Raw genomic sequence first — 18,917 nt, forward strand, 5'->3', positions numbered from 1 at the left:
GAAAAACACAATAATAACCATTATGACAACTTAGTTTTTAAAAATAATGCCTCTTTATTACCCTTTTCAAATCAGAATGCCCATAACCTCCTTTTCCCTTCATTATAAGCCTGTGGAGCAGATAAGGCAGGCAGTCCTATTCCAGTTTCGGAAATGGAAGAGAGAGGCCAAAAGACAGTAAGGCCCTTCATCTGTTCATTTGATCCCTGATGCCTCCATCTCATCCATGTTGTACCCCTCGCCACCGCCCATCCAGAATTGATTGAGTACCCCCAGGCAGCAGGCCCTGGGGAGACCGAGAGACTCAGATGCAGGCTTGTCCTCAGACAGCCCACAGTTCAGTCGGGGGAATGACAGGTCCAGTGATACAGCTATTTAGTTCTGGAATCAGCCCTGGAGACCATGGCTTCTGATTTCAAATGTGCAGAACTTTTCAATTCAACTCAGCTTGGAACTTGACCTGGTTCTTGGGAGCAAGTATTAGGCGACCTTCATCCCAGGATGAGGGGAGGGTGCAGGCGACCAGTCCAGGATGACACAATGTGCTCATGGCCCGTTTACTCCCTCACCGCAGCGGGTCATGGCTATTTGAAGACAGCGTGGCAACAGAAACAAAAACGACCCTGGCTTTCTTCCCCCACCATCATCGGTGTATTTCGGAGCGAAGCAGCACATTTCTGGTGCCTTCTACGTTGCTTTTCAACAGAGAAGACAGAAAACTGGGTGGAGGGAAGTGGATGCAGGGGAAGGAACACAGCGGGCATTAGGGTCGGGTGGAGCTGGGCTGGGTCGTCGGTTCTCCATGTGGCCTCCATGTGGCCTGGGAAGCCCCTTAACCTCTCTGAGGCCCAGGTTCTTCATCTGTGTCACGGGGGAGCAGGACTTACTCTACTGATTTGCTGGAAAGGTTAGAGACGACTCTATAAAGTGTGCATGGCCAGTGCTGAGCAAACGGCAGCTGTCATTGCCAACCCACCTGACCAAAACCCATTCCTGGATCCATATGCTACTTCCCATTTTAAACAGTCTGAAATATTTTCTATTTAAAATGTTTAAAATGTTTTATTTTCCCCCCATTTACTATTAAAAATTAGCAACACAGAAACAGGTGCATTGACAAAGTAATTTTATGCCTTTTGAACTTTTCTTCAGAGTTTCTATTTAAACCATCTTATTTAATAGAGTGACTCGTGCCTATGGTGAATACATAGTTTTAAGAGATATACATTTAAAGTAAGTCTCCCAAAATAAAAAATTTAAAAAATAAAATTAATTTCAGCCTGCCAATACTGCTAATTTGTTAGAAAAATAAGTCGATAAGTAGTAAAATCTACATTTGAACTGATGCTATTTGTTAAGAAATAAATAATTTGGTGCACCATCGACAGTTCACATCAATGTGTTTCACATTAATGGCAGATTGGATAAATGCCTGATTTTTGAATATTCATTTTGAGCAATGAGATTGAAGTAAAGTAAAAAGAGAATTAATGTTTGTTTTTCCTCCCTTGTCAAAGGGTTTGATTTATATTACAGATAATTGTATGTGCAACTTCTCTATCAGATTGCAAGTTTTTGTTGGCAGAGAGTTGAGGAAAATTCAAAGTGTGAAGAAAGAGGAGAGATAATGAAATTAAATTGAGATGAACTATATGATGAGATGTATTCAGCATCCCACTCCAAGGGCAATAAATTTTTTCCACTGGTCTATCTGAAAAAAAAAAAAAAAGTCTTTTGGTTTATATCACTAGTTCTCTAGTGATTCTCCCAGAGGGAACCAGCGTCACAGTTTCTGCTCTCTTCCTAGGATGCGCCGTGCATGGTCAGGCGTTTATAGGTATATGTGTACTGCATGCACTGTTGTGTACCTTCCACCCAATTTATCTTGGATATGTTTTTTTTTTTTTAATCAGCATATATAAATTGTGCTTTCAAAAATGAGTATCAGGTGTTCAAAAATTCACATGTACCAGTGTTTATTTACCAGTGATGGGATTTGATATGTGCTCATCTACAACCTACCACAGACTTTCAGGGAAACTGTTTTCTGGGTGTTTTAGATGGAGTTGTTCATTCAGCTACCTGGAAGATGGATCATCTCTGCCTGAACAACACGGGCCCCAAACCCAGCATGGTGATATTGGTCTAGGTTCATTCTTCAGCTCAACCAGCAAACTTTTAGAGATGTGTGAAGTCCATTTCTCCCTCTGAACTTGCCATTTCCCAGTTTATAAATCAGATTATTGTTTCTTCTCTTTATCTTAAAAATTCAAAAAATTTTACAGGTTTTTGTATTTACAGGCTTATTATAAAAATGCGGAAATCTAGAAAAGCATAAAGAATAAAATGGAAATCTAGAAAAGCATAAAGAATAAAATAAAAATCTGCAGTTATCCCATCCCTCAGAGACAACTGATACAGAAGTGCTGGGAAGGGAAGAGTGTGGCCCCTTTAAACGATACAGAAGGGGGAAGGGAAGTGCTGGGGAGAGGAGGGCGTGGTCCCTGACTAGGGCTCTACCCAGGGGACATGTGTGAGGACAGGCATTTTTGTTTCCCTGCCCAAATGTTGCATTTCCCAAGACCACCCTGGCCTGCCATGCCCCCATCCTGTGCCTATAAAAACTCGAGACCCTAGCAAGGCAGAGACAGAAATGGCTGGACGTCGAGAGGAGCACATCGGTGGAGGAACACACAAGTGGTGCGTCAAGAGGGACGCACGAACAGGCACCGGCACACCGGCAGGCCACCAAAGGCAGACCAGCACGGAGTTTGGCTGGGCAGTTGGAGGAAACTTGGGGTGCTGAGAGGCCTGATTCCAGGGAAAAACCATCTCCCTTTTGGCTCCCCCATCTGCTGAGAGCTACTTGCACTCATTGAAACCTTGCACTCATTCTCCAAGTGCACATATGGTCCAATTCTTCTGGTACGCCAAGGCCAGAACCCAGGATACAAAGCCCTTTGTCTTTGCGACAAGGCAGGGGTATAATTGAGCTGATTAACACAAGCCACCTACGGCTAAACTGAAAGAGCAGCCTGTAACACCCCACCCCCCCGGGGCTTCAGGAGCTGGAAACGTTTACCCCTAGACACTGCCATGGGGTCGGAGCCCCACAGCCTGCCTGTCTGTATGCCCCTCTAGAGGTTGGAGCAGTGGGGCACTGGAGAAGCGAGCCACATCCCATCGCACGCTCTGCGAGGGGGACAAGGGAACTTTCCTGTTTCACAACCACTATTAACCCTAAGGTACCTTCACTCCTAGTGCTCTTTCTGTAGCCCACTGTTGTGGTTTTTGTCTACGACATTAATTATATTTGACCCTTTTTCCCCTGTAGATATAAATTCTGCATAAACAAATTTTAATGGCTGTATACTTTATGGTGTGACTGTGGCATAATTTATTTGACCAGTCTTCCATACTTAGACATTTTATGTGAGAAAGACCTTCACCTCTAAATCTTTGTCCACTCTCCTGTGGGGTGGATTTCATGGTGTGGGATGAGTGGGTCAGTGGTTATTGATCCGTTATATTACATTGATCTATTTTGCCCAAGTGTTCTTCAAGAAGACTGTGCTGATTTTCAGCTGCATCAGCAGTGGGTTGGTTGCCTGTTTCTCAATACTCAGGATAAGACTATAAATTAAATTTCTTAAAAATCGAGACAAAATATAGCAAGACCTTGTTTAAACATTTATTATTTTATTCCTCTTAGTAATCTATATTTATAAAAACTTGCAGCCTAAACCAGTTAGGAAAACCAATAGTTGAAAACATTGTAGCAAATCTTTATTGTAATTGTAATAGCACATGGATAAACTCTGATATAACTTGCATAGAACATTTCTTTTTATGACTTCTTGTGGGCAGCATCTTAAATATGGAATAAGTTGGACTCTGGGTTGATTGGAAGCCTCTTTTGCCACAAAACCTTAGCAGAGAAAATAGATTCTCTTTATTGTGACAAACATATTCAATTAAGATTTATATTTACTCTAAAGAGAGATATTTCTCAAATTCTAAGTAATTTGCATTTAAGGAAAAAGAAAAAATGGCAGTAACAGTAAATTATAATGTAAAAAAATTAACCAGAATTGCAAAGTTGAGCTTACTTATTCTTAAAGGATATCAAGGATATCATTTATTCTTTTTAGACTTAAACAATACATCTTGTATTTTACATTATTTTAATGGGAATTACAAGAGATTGAAACTGTTGCATGTGTCTTTGATTACGGCATAGTCTCATGAACACTACTAACTTTGTGATGGGTTTTGAAAATCTTCTAAGCACTTCCTCTCCCTCTACACATAGAAACAATAAACTAACACCCCTAAGATTATACTGAAGTTGCCTTAAAACTCAGGAGTGAAATAAGCGGTTCCTATTAACTTTTCAAAGGAATACATGTTATTTTCTTTGGGAGATGATCTCGGCTCCCGAGAAAGGGAAAGCAGCTACATTATTTCAGGCAAAATTGTCTGCCTGTTTTCCAAATGGACACAATTTTCTTTCATTTTACCCATTATAGTAGTGGGAGACATGTTTTATAAAAAGTGGAGTTATGTTCTATTCATCTGGGCATTTTAGATTTTATAAAATGCCCACATTTTTATCAAGCTGCCCAGAATGTCACAACTGTGGAGTTGGAGCCCCACAGCCTGCCGGTCTGTATGCGCCCCCTAGAGGTTGGAGCAGTGGGGCACTGAAAAAGCGAGCCACACCCCCATCGCATGCTCTGCGAGGGGGACAAGGGAACTTTCCCGGTTTCACAACCACTGTTAACCTTAAGGCACCTTCACTTTCTGTAGCCCACTGTTGAGGTTTTCATCTACAACAAAACCGTGTGTGTGTATATATATATATATACACACACATATACATACACACACACATACACACACACACACACACACACATCTGTCACCAGGCTCTGTGACATTCTGTACAGCTTGATAAAGTCCTTAATAGGGCATGATATGTAGTATTGGAGGCTACTTAGTGCATCCCATTGTTTTTACAGTTCTTTAATTATATATGTATTGAATTTTCAATGTTTCCCCCTGAAACTTAACGTATTAATGGATGCTTTTCTTTTTATCCTTACAGTGTTTTTACAAATGGAAGATTATTTATTCCACCTGCAAAAATCATTATACCCAAATTTAGTCTGTCCGACTGGGACATCGTGCTGGCCACGATCGGAGAAAAAGTCTTCCCTCTAGGAGGCGTTCGGAAGTAAGGAGACTCTTGCCTATAGGACAGCCAGGGGGCGGCAGCTTGTGTTTATTCTTTTCTATGAGAGTTTTCTGCCTGGACCAGCAAGGTCTAAAATGATTCACCATAAACTCTTAATTTTCATTCTTCAAGCTGATAGTATTTTTTCAATCTTGGTTTTATACTTACTTTTAACCAGCCTCATTCATTTATTCATTCAGCAAACCATTGAGCATCTACTGTGTGCTAGGGGTGGAGAATACAGCATTGCTAAAAGGAGTCTTGCTCCCTGAAACCCCTACTGAGTGGGCCAACCTTTCAAGTTGCTAGAATACTGCAGTTGGTGTGTGTATATATATATATGTGTGTGTGTGTGTGTGTGTGTGTGTGTATATGTGTGTGTGTGTATATATATATATATAATGAGGCCTCCCAGTTGGTCTGGAGGAGCCAGGCCTGTGGGAGCTGGTGTTTGGATTGAGTCTTGGCAGAGATGGGGGAAATGAATTTCATGGGACAGAAGAGCACGTGGGAGGGAGTTAGTGTGTGTAATGGCTTCTAGCATGGGCTTGGGGGTTCGACATGGAGCAAATCTCCTCTCCGCTGTCGGTGTCTCTGTTACCTCGGGCACATTCCTAACTCCTCGATGCTTGTTTTGTTATCTGGAAACCTGGAAATAATAATACCTACTTCCAAGGGTCCTAATATGTGTAAAGTGCTTAGCATAACACTCAGTGCATAGTAGGCATGAAATGAGTTTGTGATTATGGTTGTGACAGTCGATGAGGCACAAACAAGCAGAGTGTGTTGAGGAAACACCACAGTGTCGTCACAGGAATTCAGCAGTGTTGTGAGGGAAGCGGCCAGCCCCCAGGCCAGAACGTAGGTCCCATGAATACCTTACAGACCAGGCAAGGGGCTTGCTGTCTTGCAGCCAGTGGGTCCCAATTGTGTGAACGAAGGCTCACAGTGGTGGTCGTCCATCGTGATGATGGATTGAAGGTGGGAGGTGAGAGATGGGCTGTGAGCCAGGTGGCTGTGAGGATAATCTGGGTCGGCCTTCAGCTTTAACCACATGCACAGGCTGAAAGTGAAGGGATGGGAAAACTGTCCCATGCAAGTGGAAACCAGAAGAGAACAGGGGCAGCTGGACTTACCTCAGACAAAACTGACATCATGTGAAAAACTGCAGCAAGAGATAAAGAAGGTCACCACATTATGTTAAAAGGGTCGGTCCATCAAGAATATACAACAGTTATAAATAGATATGCAGCCATCACTGGAGCACCTAAATATATAATATGCAAGTATTACCAGAACTGAAGGGAGAAGTAGACAGCAATACAATAATAGGAGGCGACTTCAGTACCCCACTTTCAACAATGAATACATCATCCAGACAGAAAGTCAATAAGGAAACCGTGGGCTTGAATAACAATATAAACCCAATGGACTTAACAGACTTCAGAACATTCTGTCCACCAGCAGCAGAATACACATTCTTCTCACGTGTACACAGCATTCTCCAGGATAAATCATATTAGGCCACAAATCAAGTCTTAGCAAATGTAAGATTGAAATCATATCAAGTATTTTTTCTGACCATAATGATACAAAACTAGAAATCAGTAACAGGAGGAAAATTGGAAAATTCACAAATATGTGGAAATTTAACAATGCACTCCTAAACAACCATTGGGTCAAGGAAGAAATCAAAAGGGAAATAAAAAAATATCTTGAGAGCAACAAAAATGGAAATAAATACTAGAACTTACGGGATTCAGCAAAACCAGTTCTAAGAGTGAATTTTATAAAGAAAATGCCTATATTGGTCAGGCGGGGTAGCTCACACCTGTAATCCCAGCACTTTGGGAGGCTGAGGCGGGTGGATCACCTGAGGTCAGGAGTTCAAGACCAGCCTGGCCAACATGGTGAAACCCTGTCTCTTCTAAAAATACAAAAAATTGCCAGGCATGGTGGCGGGCATCTGTAATCCCAGCTACTTGGGAGGCTAAGGCAGGAGAATCACTTGAATCTGGGAGGTGGAGGTTGCAGTGAGCTGAGCTTGCGCCATTGCAATCCAGTCTGGGCAGCAAGAGCAAAACTCTCTCAAAAAAAAAAAAAAAAAAAAAAAAAAAGAAAAGAAAAATGCCTATATTAAGGAAAAAGAAAGATCTCAAACAATCTAACTTTACACCTCACTTTTATTAACAGAATGAAAGAGATCACATGATCATCTCAATAGATACAGAAAAGGCACTGGACAAAATTCAACCTTTCACGATCAAAGCTCTCAGCCAATTAGTATACAAAGAATATATCTCAACATAATAAAAGCCAAACACGACAAGCCCACAGTTAACATCATACTCAACGGTAAAATGCTGAAAGCTTTTCTTCTAAGAAACAGGATAAAGGTGCCCCACTTGTACCACTTACATTCAGCATAAGGCTGGAAGTCCTAACAAGAGGAACCAGACGAGAAAAAGAAACAAAAGGCATCCACATTGGAAAGGAAGAAGTCAAATAATCTGTTTGCAGATGATATGATTTTATATATAGAAAACCCGAGACTGTACCAAAAAACTGTTAGGATAAAAGAATTCAGTAAAGTTGCAGGTTACAAAACCAACATACAGAAATCACTTGTGTTTCCACATAATCTCAACAAGCTATCTGGAAAAGAAATTAAGAGAAAAATCCCATTTACCAAAGCACCAAAAAGAGTAAAATACTTAGGAATAAATTTAACCAAGCAAGTGAGAGCTCTCTACACTGAAAACTATAAAACATTGATGAAAGAACTTGAAAAAGATACAGTAGATGGAAAGATACCGTGTTCATGGATTGGAAGAGTTATTATTCCTCCAATATTGTACTGGAGCAACCGCACCAGTGAGAGATCTTTTCTGAGGTGGGGAGTCCTGCAGTGGAGCAGGTTTGGTTGTTGATAACAAGTTAAAGAATCAACTCAGACATGCCTGTGGGACCCGCAGGCCTGGGCTGCAGACGGAGATGGAAGCTGGAGTTTTCGAGTGGGGATGTGTGAACTCAGTATCGGTGGAGCTGTGTGTGGGTGAGACCCCCGGGAGCTGGCCTGGAGAAGGTGGGCAGCTCAGGTGCCTGTGGGGTCTTCCATCAACTGCTTGTCACTTTGTGAGAATGTGGGGCTGTTGTGGTCAGAGTTTTCACAAGAAGCCAGAAACGTCAAACCATATAAAACAAAGACAAGAATCCTCCTCTCATGGGTTCTTTTTATGCCCCTGTTCTGTCCACAGGCAAGGTTTTGGGTATCCTATAAGGGCAGCTCTGTTTTCCTTGGCATCTCTCTGGCCTCAAGTTCGTGCCCTCGTGGTCCTGATGCTGGAATGGATTTCCACGTGTATGTGGCCCTGCCCGTTGGTGCCTCATCTGACCACGTGGCACCTGATCCTGCCTTTGCCCCGGATGCGGTTTCTTGAATTCTTTTTGCCTCGTGTTCTGTGGCTATGGACTCCTGGCCCTCTGCCTGTTCCCAGTCCTGGATCCGTCAACTAGCTGGGGGTGGAGTTCTTGGGGGTAGTTTGGAGTGGGAGATAAAGGGAAGCCACAGAGGGGCGTGCAGAAGAGCTGCAGACTCCAGAGTGGAGGCAGCGGCCCAGGAAGGCACAACCTGGATGCCTGGGCTGGATTAGCTTCCAGCGAACACCACAGCTGAGGCCAGGGAGACGAGATCTAGAATGCGCTCTCTGCCTGCACTTAGCAGGTGGCCACCGGCACTGTGAGATGGAAGCCAGGTCCTGTGGGCGGGCTGGAGTGGTGGGTGAGAAAGCAGAGATGGGAGTGTAGGGGGTACATGTCTGTGAAACAGGGAGAGAAGGGTGATGCGGGATTGTGGCTTGAGGGGCTCAGAGCAATGACATGGTCACCGCTGAACACGAGGGGCCTGAGCACACCTCTGTCCTGAGGGAGAAGGTGGAGGAAGGAGGGGCATAGGAGCCAGACCCTGAGCAGGTGGAAGAGGGTGTGACCTGGAGGATGGATGGATGCATAAGCCGTGTGAGGTTGGGGAGCCACCCTTCCTGCAAGGCAGGGGTGGAGGTGAGGATTGGTGCAAGTACGGAAAGCTTTAAGGTAGGAGGGAAGGAAGGTGGCAAATTAATGCCTAATGGACTCTAAAAAGGGAGAAGGCTGTGTCTTGCGAATGGACAGAAGGAGAATGGGGCAGCGGGAGGGACACGGAGTGGGAGGGTTGCCGAGCAGGGTTGAGGGCCCTGCTGGACTGCGCGCTGAAGATCTGTAGCGGAACCAGCCTGCAGTTACATGTACTCTGGGGCACTCAGAAGCTGGGGACGAGAGAGGAGAAGGCAGATGGGCGGTTGGTCCACGAGGTGAGGGCAGGGAGGGACAGGCAGGGATGGGGGCTCATGTCGCAGCAGGCGAAGCCATTGCTGGCGTGGACGTGAAGCCAGAGCCAGTTGGGTGGCGTCCGGCCCAGGGTCTGGCTGTTGGTGCAGATTAGAGGAAGGTGAAGTGGGAGAGTGGGAGGCCGGGAGGTCAAGAGGCTCTAGAGGCAAGGTTGAGACATCCACCTGGGGACGCTTCTGGGCGATAATGAGGTGTGAAGGACTGCCCTGGGAGGGGCTGAGAAGGTGCAGGGGAGATGAAGATCTTCCAGGCTGAGAAGTGGGAAAACGCCGTGCAGCAAGGAGAGTTAGGAGGAGCCTGCCGTGGGCAGCGATGGTCCCCTGATGGTAGCTGCTGTGGAGGAGGAGCAGAAACAGTTAATCCTGCCTTATGCTTTTGTCATTTAACTCTCCCATGGGGGTAGATTAAAAACATTCAAGAGTGATTTGCAGTCAACAGTTGTGATACCATCAATGAAAACTGATGTCCACTTTTGAGTAGGATGTAAACTGTTGAGCCGTTTAGAGCAGTAGAGCGATGAGTAACCTCATGGCAGTGGTGATGAGCAGGTGGAAGTTAGATGCTTGTGCACAAATCTGTACTGGGAATACCTCCATACTCCCAGAATGCAGCTATAAATATTAGTATATTATTCTCAAAGAAATAAGGCTCTGTGCAGTAGATAGACTTGTGTATAATTCTAGGAGAAGCCAGAAACGATAGTGGAAGAAATCTATTTTTTATTATTTACTTATTTTTTTTTTAGACTTGCTCTGTTGCCCAGGCTGGAGTGCAATGGCACAATCTTGGCTCACTGCGACCTCAACCTCCCAGGTTCAAGTAATTCTCCTCTTTCAGCCTCCGGAGTACCTGGGATTACAGGCGCCTGCTACCATGCCTGGCTAATTTTTGTACTTTTAGTAGAGAGGAGTTTTCGCCATGTTGGCCAGGCTGCTCTTGAACTCCTGACCTCAGGTAATCTGCCCGCCTCGGCCTCCCAAAGTGCTGGGATTACCGGCATGAGCCACTGCACCCAGCCTTGGAATAAATCTTAAGTATCACATGCAGAATGATAGTAGTGAAAGTAGCAGAGAAAATTCTTGTATGGTAGAAGTAAGGAAGGGAATAGAATATTTAAAGAGTAAAAAAGACGTTAGATCAATAAGCTCATTTTTTTTTTTCCTGGACTTAAATTAGTTTTTTATGGTTGGGTTTAGAAAAAGTGCAGAGCTTAGAAATAAAGGAAATGCTTAGAAAGTACAAATGTTAAGCTTGAAGGAGTGAAGCAATATGCACATTAACAGAGTTAAAAAAAATCAATATGCGTGTTACTTTTGAATGGGAACTGCAGCTACTGTTTCTCATGCATTTGAGAAATTATTTATATTTCTCTGTATTTATCATCCTTTAGATAATGCCAATATGATTCAGCTGAGATTTCCGTCACACCTTTTCCTTGTGTGGGTTAGAAACTAAGCCTGTTCTTTTTTTAGGAGACTCTGTTGCCCGGGCTCAGTGCAGTGGCGCAGTCACAGCTCACTGCAGTCTTGACCTCCTGGGCTAACAGGATCCTCCCACCTTAGCCTCCTGAGTAGTTGGGACTACAGGTATAAGCCACCATTCATGACTAATTTTTTTTTTTTTTTGGTAGTGATGAGGTCTTGCCATGTTGCCCAGGCTAATTATTTGTAGTGTATTAAAATTCCTTGATTTATTGGATAGTTTGAACTTTTGGCATAATGCATCCAAACAGCCCAGAGAAATACTTAAGTGAAATTCTGTAAGTCTCTATGCGAGACGATTGCTGATCTCGGTTGGGAAAAGGTGCTCGTAGAGGCTGTTGGCTGAACACCAGGGATGCAGCCGTGAGCAGAACAGGCTCGGTCCTCAGCCCCAGTGCAGCCAGCAGAGAGGAAACATGTCACATGAGCAGTCACGGCGAGGGCGGCATGTTCGTGAGAGGAAGCACACCGCTGGGGGAGCCCAGACTGAGAGACCTCCCAGAATAGATGCGTGCTGTAAGAACTGGAGGACCTGGAGGAGTCGGGGCAGGAGGGTACCTTCTCACATCAGCACCCTGTGGGCCTCTTGTGCCTCACCTAGGCCAGGCCCTGGCCAGGGAAAGTGGGAGTGGATGGGGACCAGCACGACCCACTCTAAGAAAGGAATGATGTTTAGCATGGAGTGGGGGCCATGGAGGGTGAAAGAGGGCAAGTTGCCTGAGGTCAACAGTTGTGAAAATTCTTTCCATGCCACCTGCTGGAAGGAAAAGGTGATGAGCTATTCTTGTGAATTTCTCTGAGACTGAAGTGGAATGATCTCCACTGTCCGTTTTCAGTTTCCCACTGTTCGTGGAGTGTATACTCTGCACCGCACACTATTCTAGGAGCCGGGAGGTGATAAAACATCTGCAAGAACATGCTCCTTGACACTCAGGATCGCACAGCCTTGCTGGGAGACGGATCCCCTAAGGGAAACAGTTGCACTGCAATCGGAGGCAGTGCTGGGGCCTGGCCAGTGAGACAGAGGAGGACCTTGAGCTCCGTGAGAGCTCTCAGAGCAGAAGGCCCACGCAGCTGGGAGTTGAAGGAGGGTCTGTCCTGGGTTCTGAAGAAATGGGTAATGGAAGTAACGGAGGTGTTCTGGGGTGGGGGGGCTGTGTGGACAATGGCCTGCCATAGCAGCGAGGAGGCGTGAGGGCCCTGAGGGAAGCAGGGCCTGGCCATAGTGAAACTTTTTGGAAAATGCTGGGAGACAGGTGTGGATACCCAGGGCTGCAGCACTTACAGATGGCCCTGGTGGCTACATGCAGAGTTTTACGATGTTTTAAGAGCTAATGATGAATGCCAGGGCGGGACATACATGTACACAGCACACGCATGTGTGTTCCCGTGGCCCACACCTGTGAGCTGGCCCCTGGCCCCTCTGAGGCAGGGGCTTCCTGCCTCGGTTTCTGTGCAGGGCTCAGCGTCAGTCATGCTGCCCTGTGTCATGGGCACAGCTGTCCCTTATCCACTAGCAGGTGTTTTGAACATCAGCATCCGTGATTTAGGTGACAGTCATTCTGGAGAGACCATGGTGACCCATGAACTTGAGTTTGCTGGTCTTGACTAGCCTGATTAGGAAAGAGAGAGGCCCCCACCCCAGAGGCAGTGAGAGGTCTGAGGGAGACGAAGCGGACCATTGTCATGGAGCAGCCTGGCCACCACTGTTAGTGGCAGCTGCTTGCCCCAGTGGATGTCACTTCTGGCTCAGCACAGCGTGTCCTGTGCATCTTCCTGGCCCAGGCAGTAGCCCCATCCCGGCGTAGGTGCAAGGTGCAGGGCACACACTGGACACGCTGGGTGTGGCCTGACCTCGCCCATCTCAAAGTAGAAGTGAAGTCTTTGGCTGCACTACATACTGAACCTTTCTTTATTTGTTGATCGATTCAACAAATATTTATTGAGCACTTGAGGGGTTTCCATCTAAGCCCTAAGGGGATGGGGTGAGTATGGTCCTCGCAGGGCAGACGTTGTCTAGTGGAGAGACGACAGATGCACGCTCAGGAGCAGATCCCTGATAAATGCCCCGTGAAGGGCAGCACAGAGGAATGAAGCAGGGCCGGGCTTGGGGTGAGTGACTGGGCTGGTCAGGGCAGGCTTCTCTGAGGAGGTGACATTTGAGAACACATCTGAATAGCACAGAGAAGTAAAACGCATCGTGATCTGGATGGAGATCGTCCTGATCAGAGGGACCCTCAGGCGCACAGGCTCCGCAGTGGGAAGCCACCGGTGGCAGGGCAGTGCCTGGTGAGGGAGGGTGGGAGCTGCTGAGTCCGGGAGTGAAGACTGGCTTGTAGACCTCGCTGAGAGGCTTGGGCAGTGAGTGTGGTGGGAATCCATTGGCGGGTTCTGAGCAGGGAGTGTCGTCACCTGACTACGGGGTGGGATGGGAGACTTGTTTAGAGGCTCCTGCAGGTGATCCCGGGGAGACCACAGTGGCTGGGGCCAAGGCAGGCAGGTTCTGGCTGCGTTACTGTAGGTGATGGGGCTTGCTGATCAACCTCATGCAGGAAGAGTGAGTGAGAGGTGGGGGTGGGGGTGGGGTGGGGGTGGGGAGTGTGTGGTGGGGGAGGCAACGCGGGAGGGGAGAGGAGGGAGAAAGGAGGAAGACTACCAGCCTTCTGATCAGAGCAGCTGAGTGACTGTCGGTACCATTCCTGAGAAGGGGAAGTGGGAGGAGGAACAGGTTTTGGGGGAGTTCAGAATGAATTTTTGGATGTGTCCAGTTGGCGAGGCATATTGGACGTCAGAGTGGGGATGTGCCAGGCTGGATATGTGAGTGTGAAGTCAGGGAAGAGGTCGGGCTGGAGAAACGGACGCACGGTCTGAGTGTTGTGGATGGTATTGGCGGTTGAGGTGCTGGGTGGGATGGAGTTAGTGTTGGAGGAGAGACCTGAAGATTGAGTCCTGGGTTCAGCTTCCTGATAAATAGCCCATCAACCTTGGACTGTGGTTATTTGTGGACTTGTCATCTCTTATCCACTGTATTTTAAGCTCCTTAAAGTTTGGGACCCTGTCTGATAAATATCTTTTTTTTTAGTCCCTTAATAGTGGGGAAACTAGCTGAACTAACAGCTGAGACCCAGGGACTGGGAGTCCAGGGTTCAGGGTGCCCAGTGAGACCCTGCTTCCAGAGATTTTGAAGCCTTAGCTGAAAATCAGGTCTATCTTTTAATCACTACATGGTCTTGAAAAGGAAGTTCATTAAACATAAATATTTTAAAATTCCTGTGAGATAGACTGTACCTTTATTTTGGGAAAACAGCCAAATTGGCTGTTTATTGGTAAAGGATTTAGAGATATTTACATTTTCTACTATATCCCCAATCTTTAAGGTTCATTAAAAATCATTTAATAGACATTTTTGTAATGTTTTCCAATTTACAAAACAATTTTGCAAATGGCTGTTTCATTTAGTCCTCAGTTTTTCTGATACAAGTAATGATCGAAATACCTAGTGTTTAGCATTTTATGATGCAAAACACTTTGATTTATGTGCATGATCTCATTTGATATCCACATTCTTACTGTTCATTTCTGTGAGACTCACACTTTAGTAAAAACCGCCGTTCTCTGTATGTGACGTCCCAGCTCACATTTGTATGTCTGTGTAGGTGTAATCTGAACATCACATACAGGCTCACATTTTCACATGGATGGATGTGTCATTTTCTATCTGGAACTTCCTTCCTGTCTTATCCCACTGAGGAATTTCTACTTACCCTTCACCCTGTGAGTAGACTTTGTACCTCTCTTAGAAGAAAATGAGGCCGAGATGAGTTTAGGGAAGAGTCCGAGGGGAACATGCCTGAACCGTTTGTTCCTCCAGTGTGTGGGCGGCCAGATGTCCTGCTGGCCCTGTAGGGTTTAAACCACAGTTTGGTGGCCATGGCTCTGTCTTACTCAGCGGGCACCTCCCAAGTCTTGCATTGAGCCACCCAGAGTCCTCTTCTTTGGTATCTATGGTTCCATCCCTGAATGAAAAGAACACAACTTCCTAGAAGCAAACAAATGAACGTAAAAACAACCAGCCTCGGCCGGGCGCGGTGGCTCATGCCTGTAATCCCAGCACTTTGGGAGGCCGAAGCGGGCGGATCACGAGGTCAGGAGATCGAGACCATCCTGGCTAACACGGTGAAACCCCGTCTCTACTAAAAATACACAAAAAAAATTAGCTGGGCGTGGTGGCGGGCGCCTGTAGTCCCAGCTACTCGGGAGGCTGAGGCAGGAGAATGGCATGAACCCGGGAGGCGGAGCTTGCAGTGAGCCGAGATGGTGCCCCTATATTCCAGCCTGTGGGAGAGAGCGAGACTCTGTCTCAAAAACAAACAAACAAACAAACAAACAAAAACAACCAGCTTCATTCCTGCAAGGCCCCTGCTGCTGGAAGGAAAACCTGAAATGCCTTTGGTTTATGCGGAGACATTCCAGTTGAGTTTTTTCAGGTGCATTTTTTACCGTTACCCAGTTGCTGACAGCTCATTTTCTCCTCTATCCGCCTCCACCCCAAGCCATCAGCCCCACTCCTTGCCTTCCTCTGCCTGTTCCCGGCTCCATCATTCTGCTGGGCACCCAGAATCCCTGGACCCACACTGGACACTGCACACATCTTCTCCCTCATCTGCCAGTTGCCAAGCCTTGGAGATTCTGAGCTGATTGATTTCTGTGTCTTCCTCGTCCCTAGCCAAGAACATAAGCACAATTTTATGTCCCTTGGCTCCCCTCAACAGCCCCTATCTCATGGCTGTGATTGAGAATTTGAAGTTTGGGTTATGATGAATATGTTTTCTTTGATCTTAGCTTTTTAAAAAAATACAAAGCAAATTGGTCCTTATATTTGGTCACCTTTACTTCACACCATTCTCATAGCAACTCCTGGATTCGCTGTCCCTCTTGTTTAACCACGTCCTCTAAAAATGTTCTTGGCATGGGTCTGTGTGGCAAATGTCCTGAGGCCTTGTAAGCCTGAGGACATTTTTATCTCGTCCCTTGTGTTTACCTGAGGGTCTGGCTGGCTTTAGTGTTCTTTCCTTCTAGATTTTGAAAATATCAGCGTCTTTCCTGTCTGTGTTGCTGCCAAAAGGCCTCAGTCAGTCCTGTCCTGCTAGGCGGTGCGGCCAGGTCTTCCTCCCCAGCGCCTTGAGGATGCCGTCTGTGACCTTGGGTGTCACACCCAGGTGTCTGCCGGCGAGTTTTCCTGTAGTTTCTGTTCTTTGACATCCGTGGACTCTTTTACCTGTGGCTTGTCCTCTTTCCTCAATTCCGGGAAATTAGTTTTCATGATTTCTATACATATTTTCTCCTTCCACTCTTACTGTAACTTCCTTTTGGGATTCTTATCGCTGGTGTTGGCACGTCTGCTCACCCTCATTTCTTAGCTCTTCTTTTGCGGATCCTGTTTCTTTCTTCCTCCCTCCTTTCCTCTAAGGGCGTTCCTCAGTTTTACCTCCAAACAGCAGCTTGCACCTCCTCCATGTCCATTCTACGATTCACCCCTATTGTGATCTTTCTTTCCACGACTTGAGTTTCACATCAGTATTTCTACTTGCTTCTGTGTTATGGTTTCATATTCTTGTTTCATGCTGGGAATATCTGCCATCTGTTTGATGTCATTTTGCATATTTGTGTGTAAATTCTTGGTTCGTCTGTTCCCACCCTTCAGAGCCTTGCTGTTTGGCCCCCGGGAGCAGTCGCTTTGGGGACACCCTCTCCTTAGGACCACCGTCAGTCCCCCACTTCCCTGGTGAGGCTTCTGCATGTTCCTGATTTACTCCTGGGGATTCTGGCACTGGCTGTTCAAGTCCACCAGAGAGGACTGACTGTCCCCAGGTCCCGGCGGGAGGAGAACAGAATTCCAAGCATTGGGTTTATCATGGAAGCCTCTGTTCCAGGCGGGCCCCCAGGTGCAGCTCCGCCATGCCTCTCCCAGGTTCCCGTCTTGATGCCTCTAGGGTCAGTCTCAGGCAGCGGCTCTCGGGATGGGGTCCAGGAACATCAGCAGTGTGTCAGCCAGGAGCTTGTTAGAAATGCCACACACAGGCCTTATCCAGGCCTCCTGAGCTGGGAGCTCTGCGGTGGGGCCCAGCACTCTGAAGCTAGCCTTCTGGGCAGCTCTGACGCCCAGCTCTGCGGAGGGATAGGTTCTGTAGATTCCTCCTTTCCATGCCCCCTGCATTTCTTCTCTTGTTCTGCTCCTGCATTTCCTGCCCTGATTCATTCCTTCATCTCAGGCTCTTGCAGAAGCTCTGAGCCTCCTCCCACAGGGGCAGTTCTTCCTCAGTCATGTCCTGGCCACAGCTGCCCGCTCACTAGTGCTAAAACATAGCCCTTATCCCCTCTTCCTTGGAAATCTTCATTCCGTTGCAATTAATGATAAATGCTCCTCCCCGGAATTCAAGGCCCTTTGGAAACCGCCCCTGTCCTGCGCATTCACGGCTGTGCCTGCACCTCACCCTCAGTGACTGTCAGCTCCCCTCCCCGCCCTGGCTTCTGACTTTGTGCACAGCACCCTCCTGCCAAGATGGCTTCATCCCGTCTGTAGTGATGAAATCCCACTTACCCTCCCGACCCCATTGCAAATTCCTCCAGCTCTGTGAAGCCTGCAACTGGGCTCAGCCTTTCTCCTCTTGGACCCCAACCGTTTGCACTTCTCTTGTCATATTTAGCTTTGTGGGCTTTTGCGTGCTTCTGTTTTATGGTTTCATATGACTTTGGGGAGGCAGAGACTTTCTTATGCTTATTTTTATCAATGCATTGCCTGCCTCATCGTCTTATGCATATGGAGGCTCAGCATTGAATTAATGGAATCATTTCTAAATAAACTAGTGAAGGAGTACCTGCCGAAAAGGATTACTGAGTAAAAAGGAGACTAATATTAGTCTTTTGGTGCTTATAAAAATGCATATTATTTGCTAATAAATCCTGGTTTGTTTTCCAAGTATTGTTCTAACAATATGGGCCAATTTGTATTAATTTTAGCTGTTATTAGTTAAAATTAATTGAACACTAACCAAGAGTGTAACATGTTCTCAAGAGCCTCTGAGCACTTGTATATAATTAAAAATATACTTTATTTAAAAAATCTAAGAGTGGAAAGCAAGTCTAATCCTGGAAGAGCAGCTCCCGTCGGGTTTAATTGGCCCATTTGGATAACACTTGCTTATGATGAGCACTGTTTGTCCAGCGGTCTGTGCACTAGTCGTAGTGTAGGCACAAATACTTGCTACTGGTCCTCAAGTCTCTATCCCATTTCTTCTTTCTGTTTTTACAGATTATTTACAATGAATGGGCATCTTTTGGGCGACTCAAAGGATTTGCAAGACAATCACTTTTATGTTGCTGCGGGACTGGAGACCTTCAAATATTTTCCTTACTGGAAGTCTCCAAGGGTGCCCAGTGAGGTCCAACAGTGAGCATGCTTTGTACCTTTCTTTGTTGAGTTTTGGGAAAAAATTAGCCTTTTCCCAAGTATCTCTCCCAAATAGGTCCAGTTCAGCTATTGGTTACTTTTCAGTAGTGAAATGTAATAATCTTATATATGATACAATTTTAGATTTTAAAAAATGAGCCGTGAGGGAACTGCTCTTGTATGATGTATTCACAAGGACAGCAAGATCTACACGGAGTCCACTGCTTTTCTCTGGGATACCAGGAGTCTTAGAGATCAAGAATTGAAATGTGCGGCCGGGCGCGGTGGCTCAAGCCTGTAATCCCAGCACTTTGGGAGGCCGAGGCGGGTGGATCACGAGGTCAGGAGATCGAGACCATCCTGG

General features: G+C 46.2%; 1 protein-coding gene across 1 annotated transcript in view; it reads left to right on the forward strand.

The window, feature by feature from the left end:
* The first annotated feature begins 540 nt into the window (after nt 1-540).
* The window catches only part of DCDC2C (doublecortin domain containing 2C), a 100,247-nt gene continuing 81,870 nt past the window's right edge, over nt 541-18,917 (forward strand). The window contains exons 1-3 of the mRNA XM_011992688.1: nt 541-680; nt 5,108-5,236; nt 18,416-18,553. Of these exons, the coding sequence (XP_011848078.1) occupies nt 541-680; nt 5,108-5,236; nt 18,416-18,553 (407 nt within the window). The remainder of the gene's footprint in view (nt 681-5,107; nt 5,237-18,415; nt 18,554-18,917) is intronic.

The sequence above is a fragment of the Mandrillus leucophaeus genome, unplaced genomic scaffold (genome assembly GCF_000951045.1).
Source record: "Mandrillus leucophaeus isolate KB7577 unplaced genomic scaffold, Mleu.le_1.0 Scaffold416, whole genome shotgun sequence".
NCBI lineage: Eukaryota > Metazoa > Chordata > Mammalia > Primates > Cercopithecidae > Mandrillus > Mandrillus leucophaeus.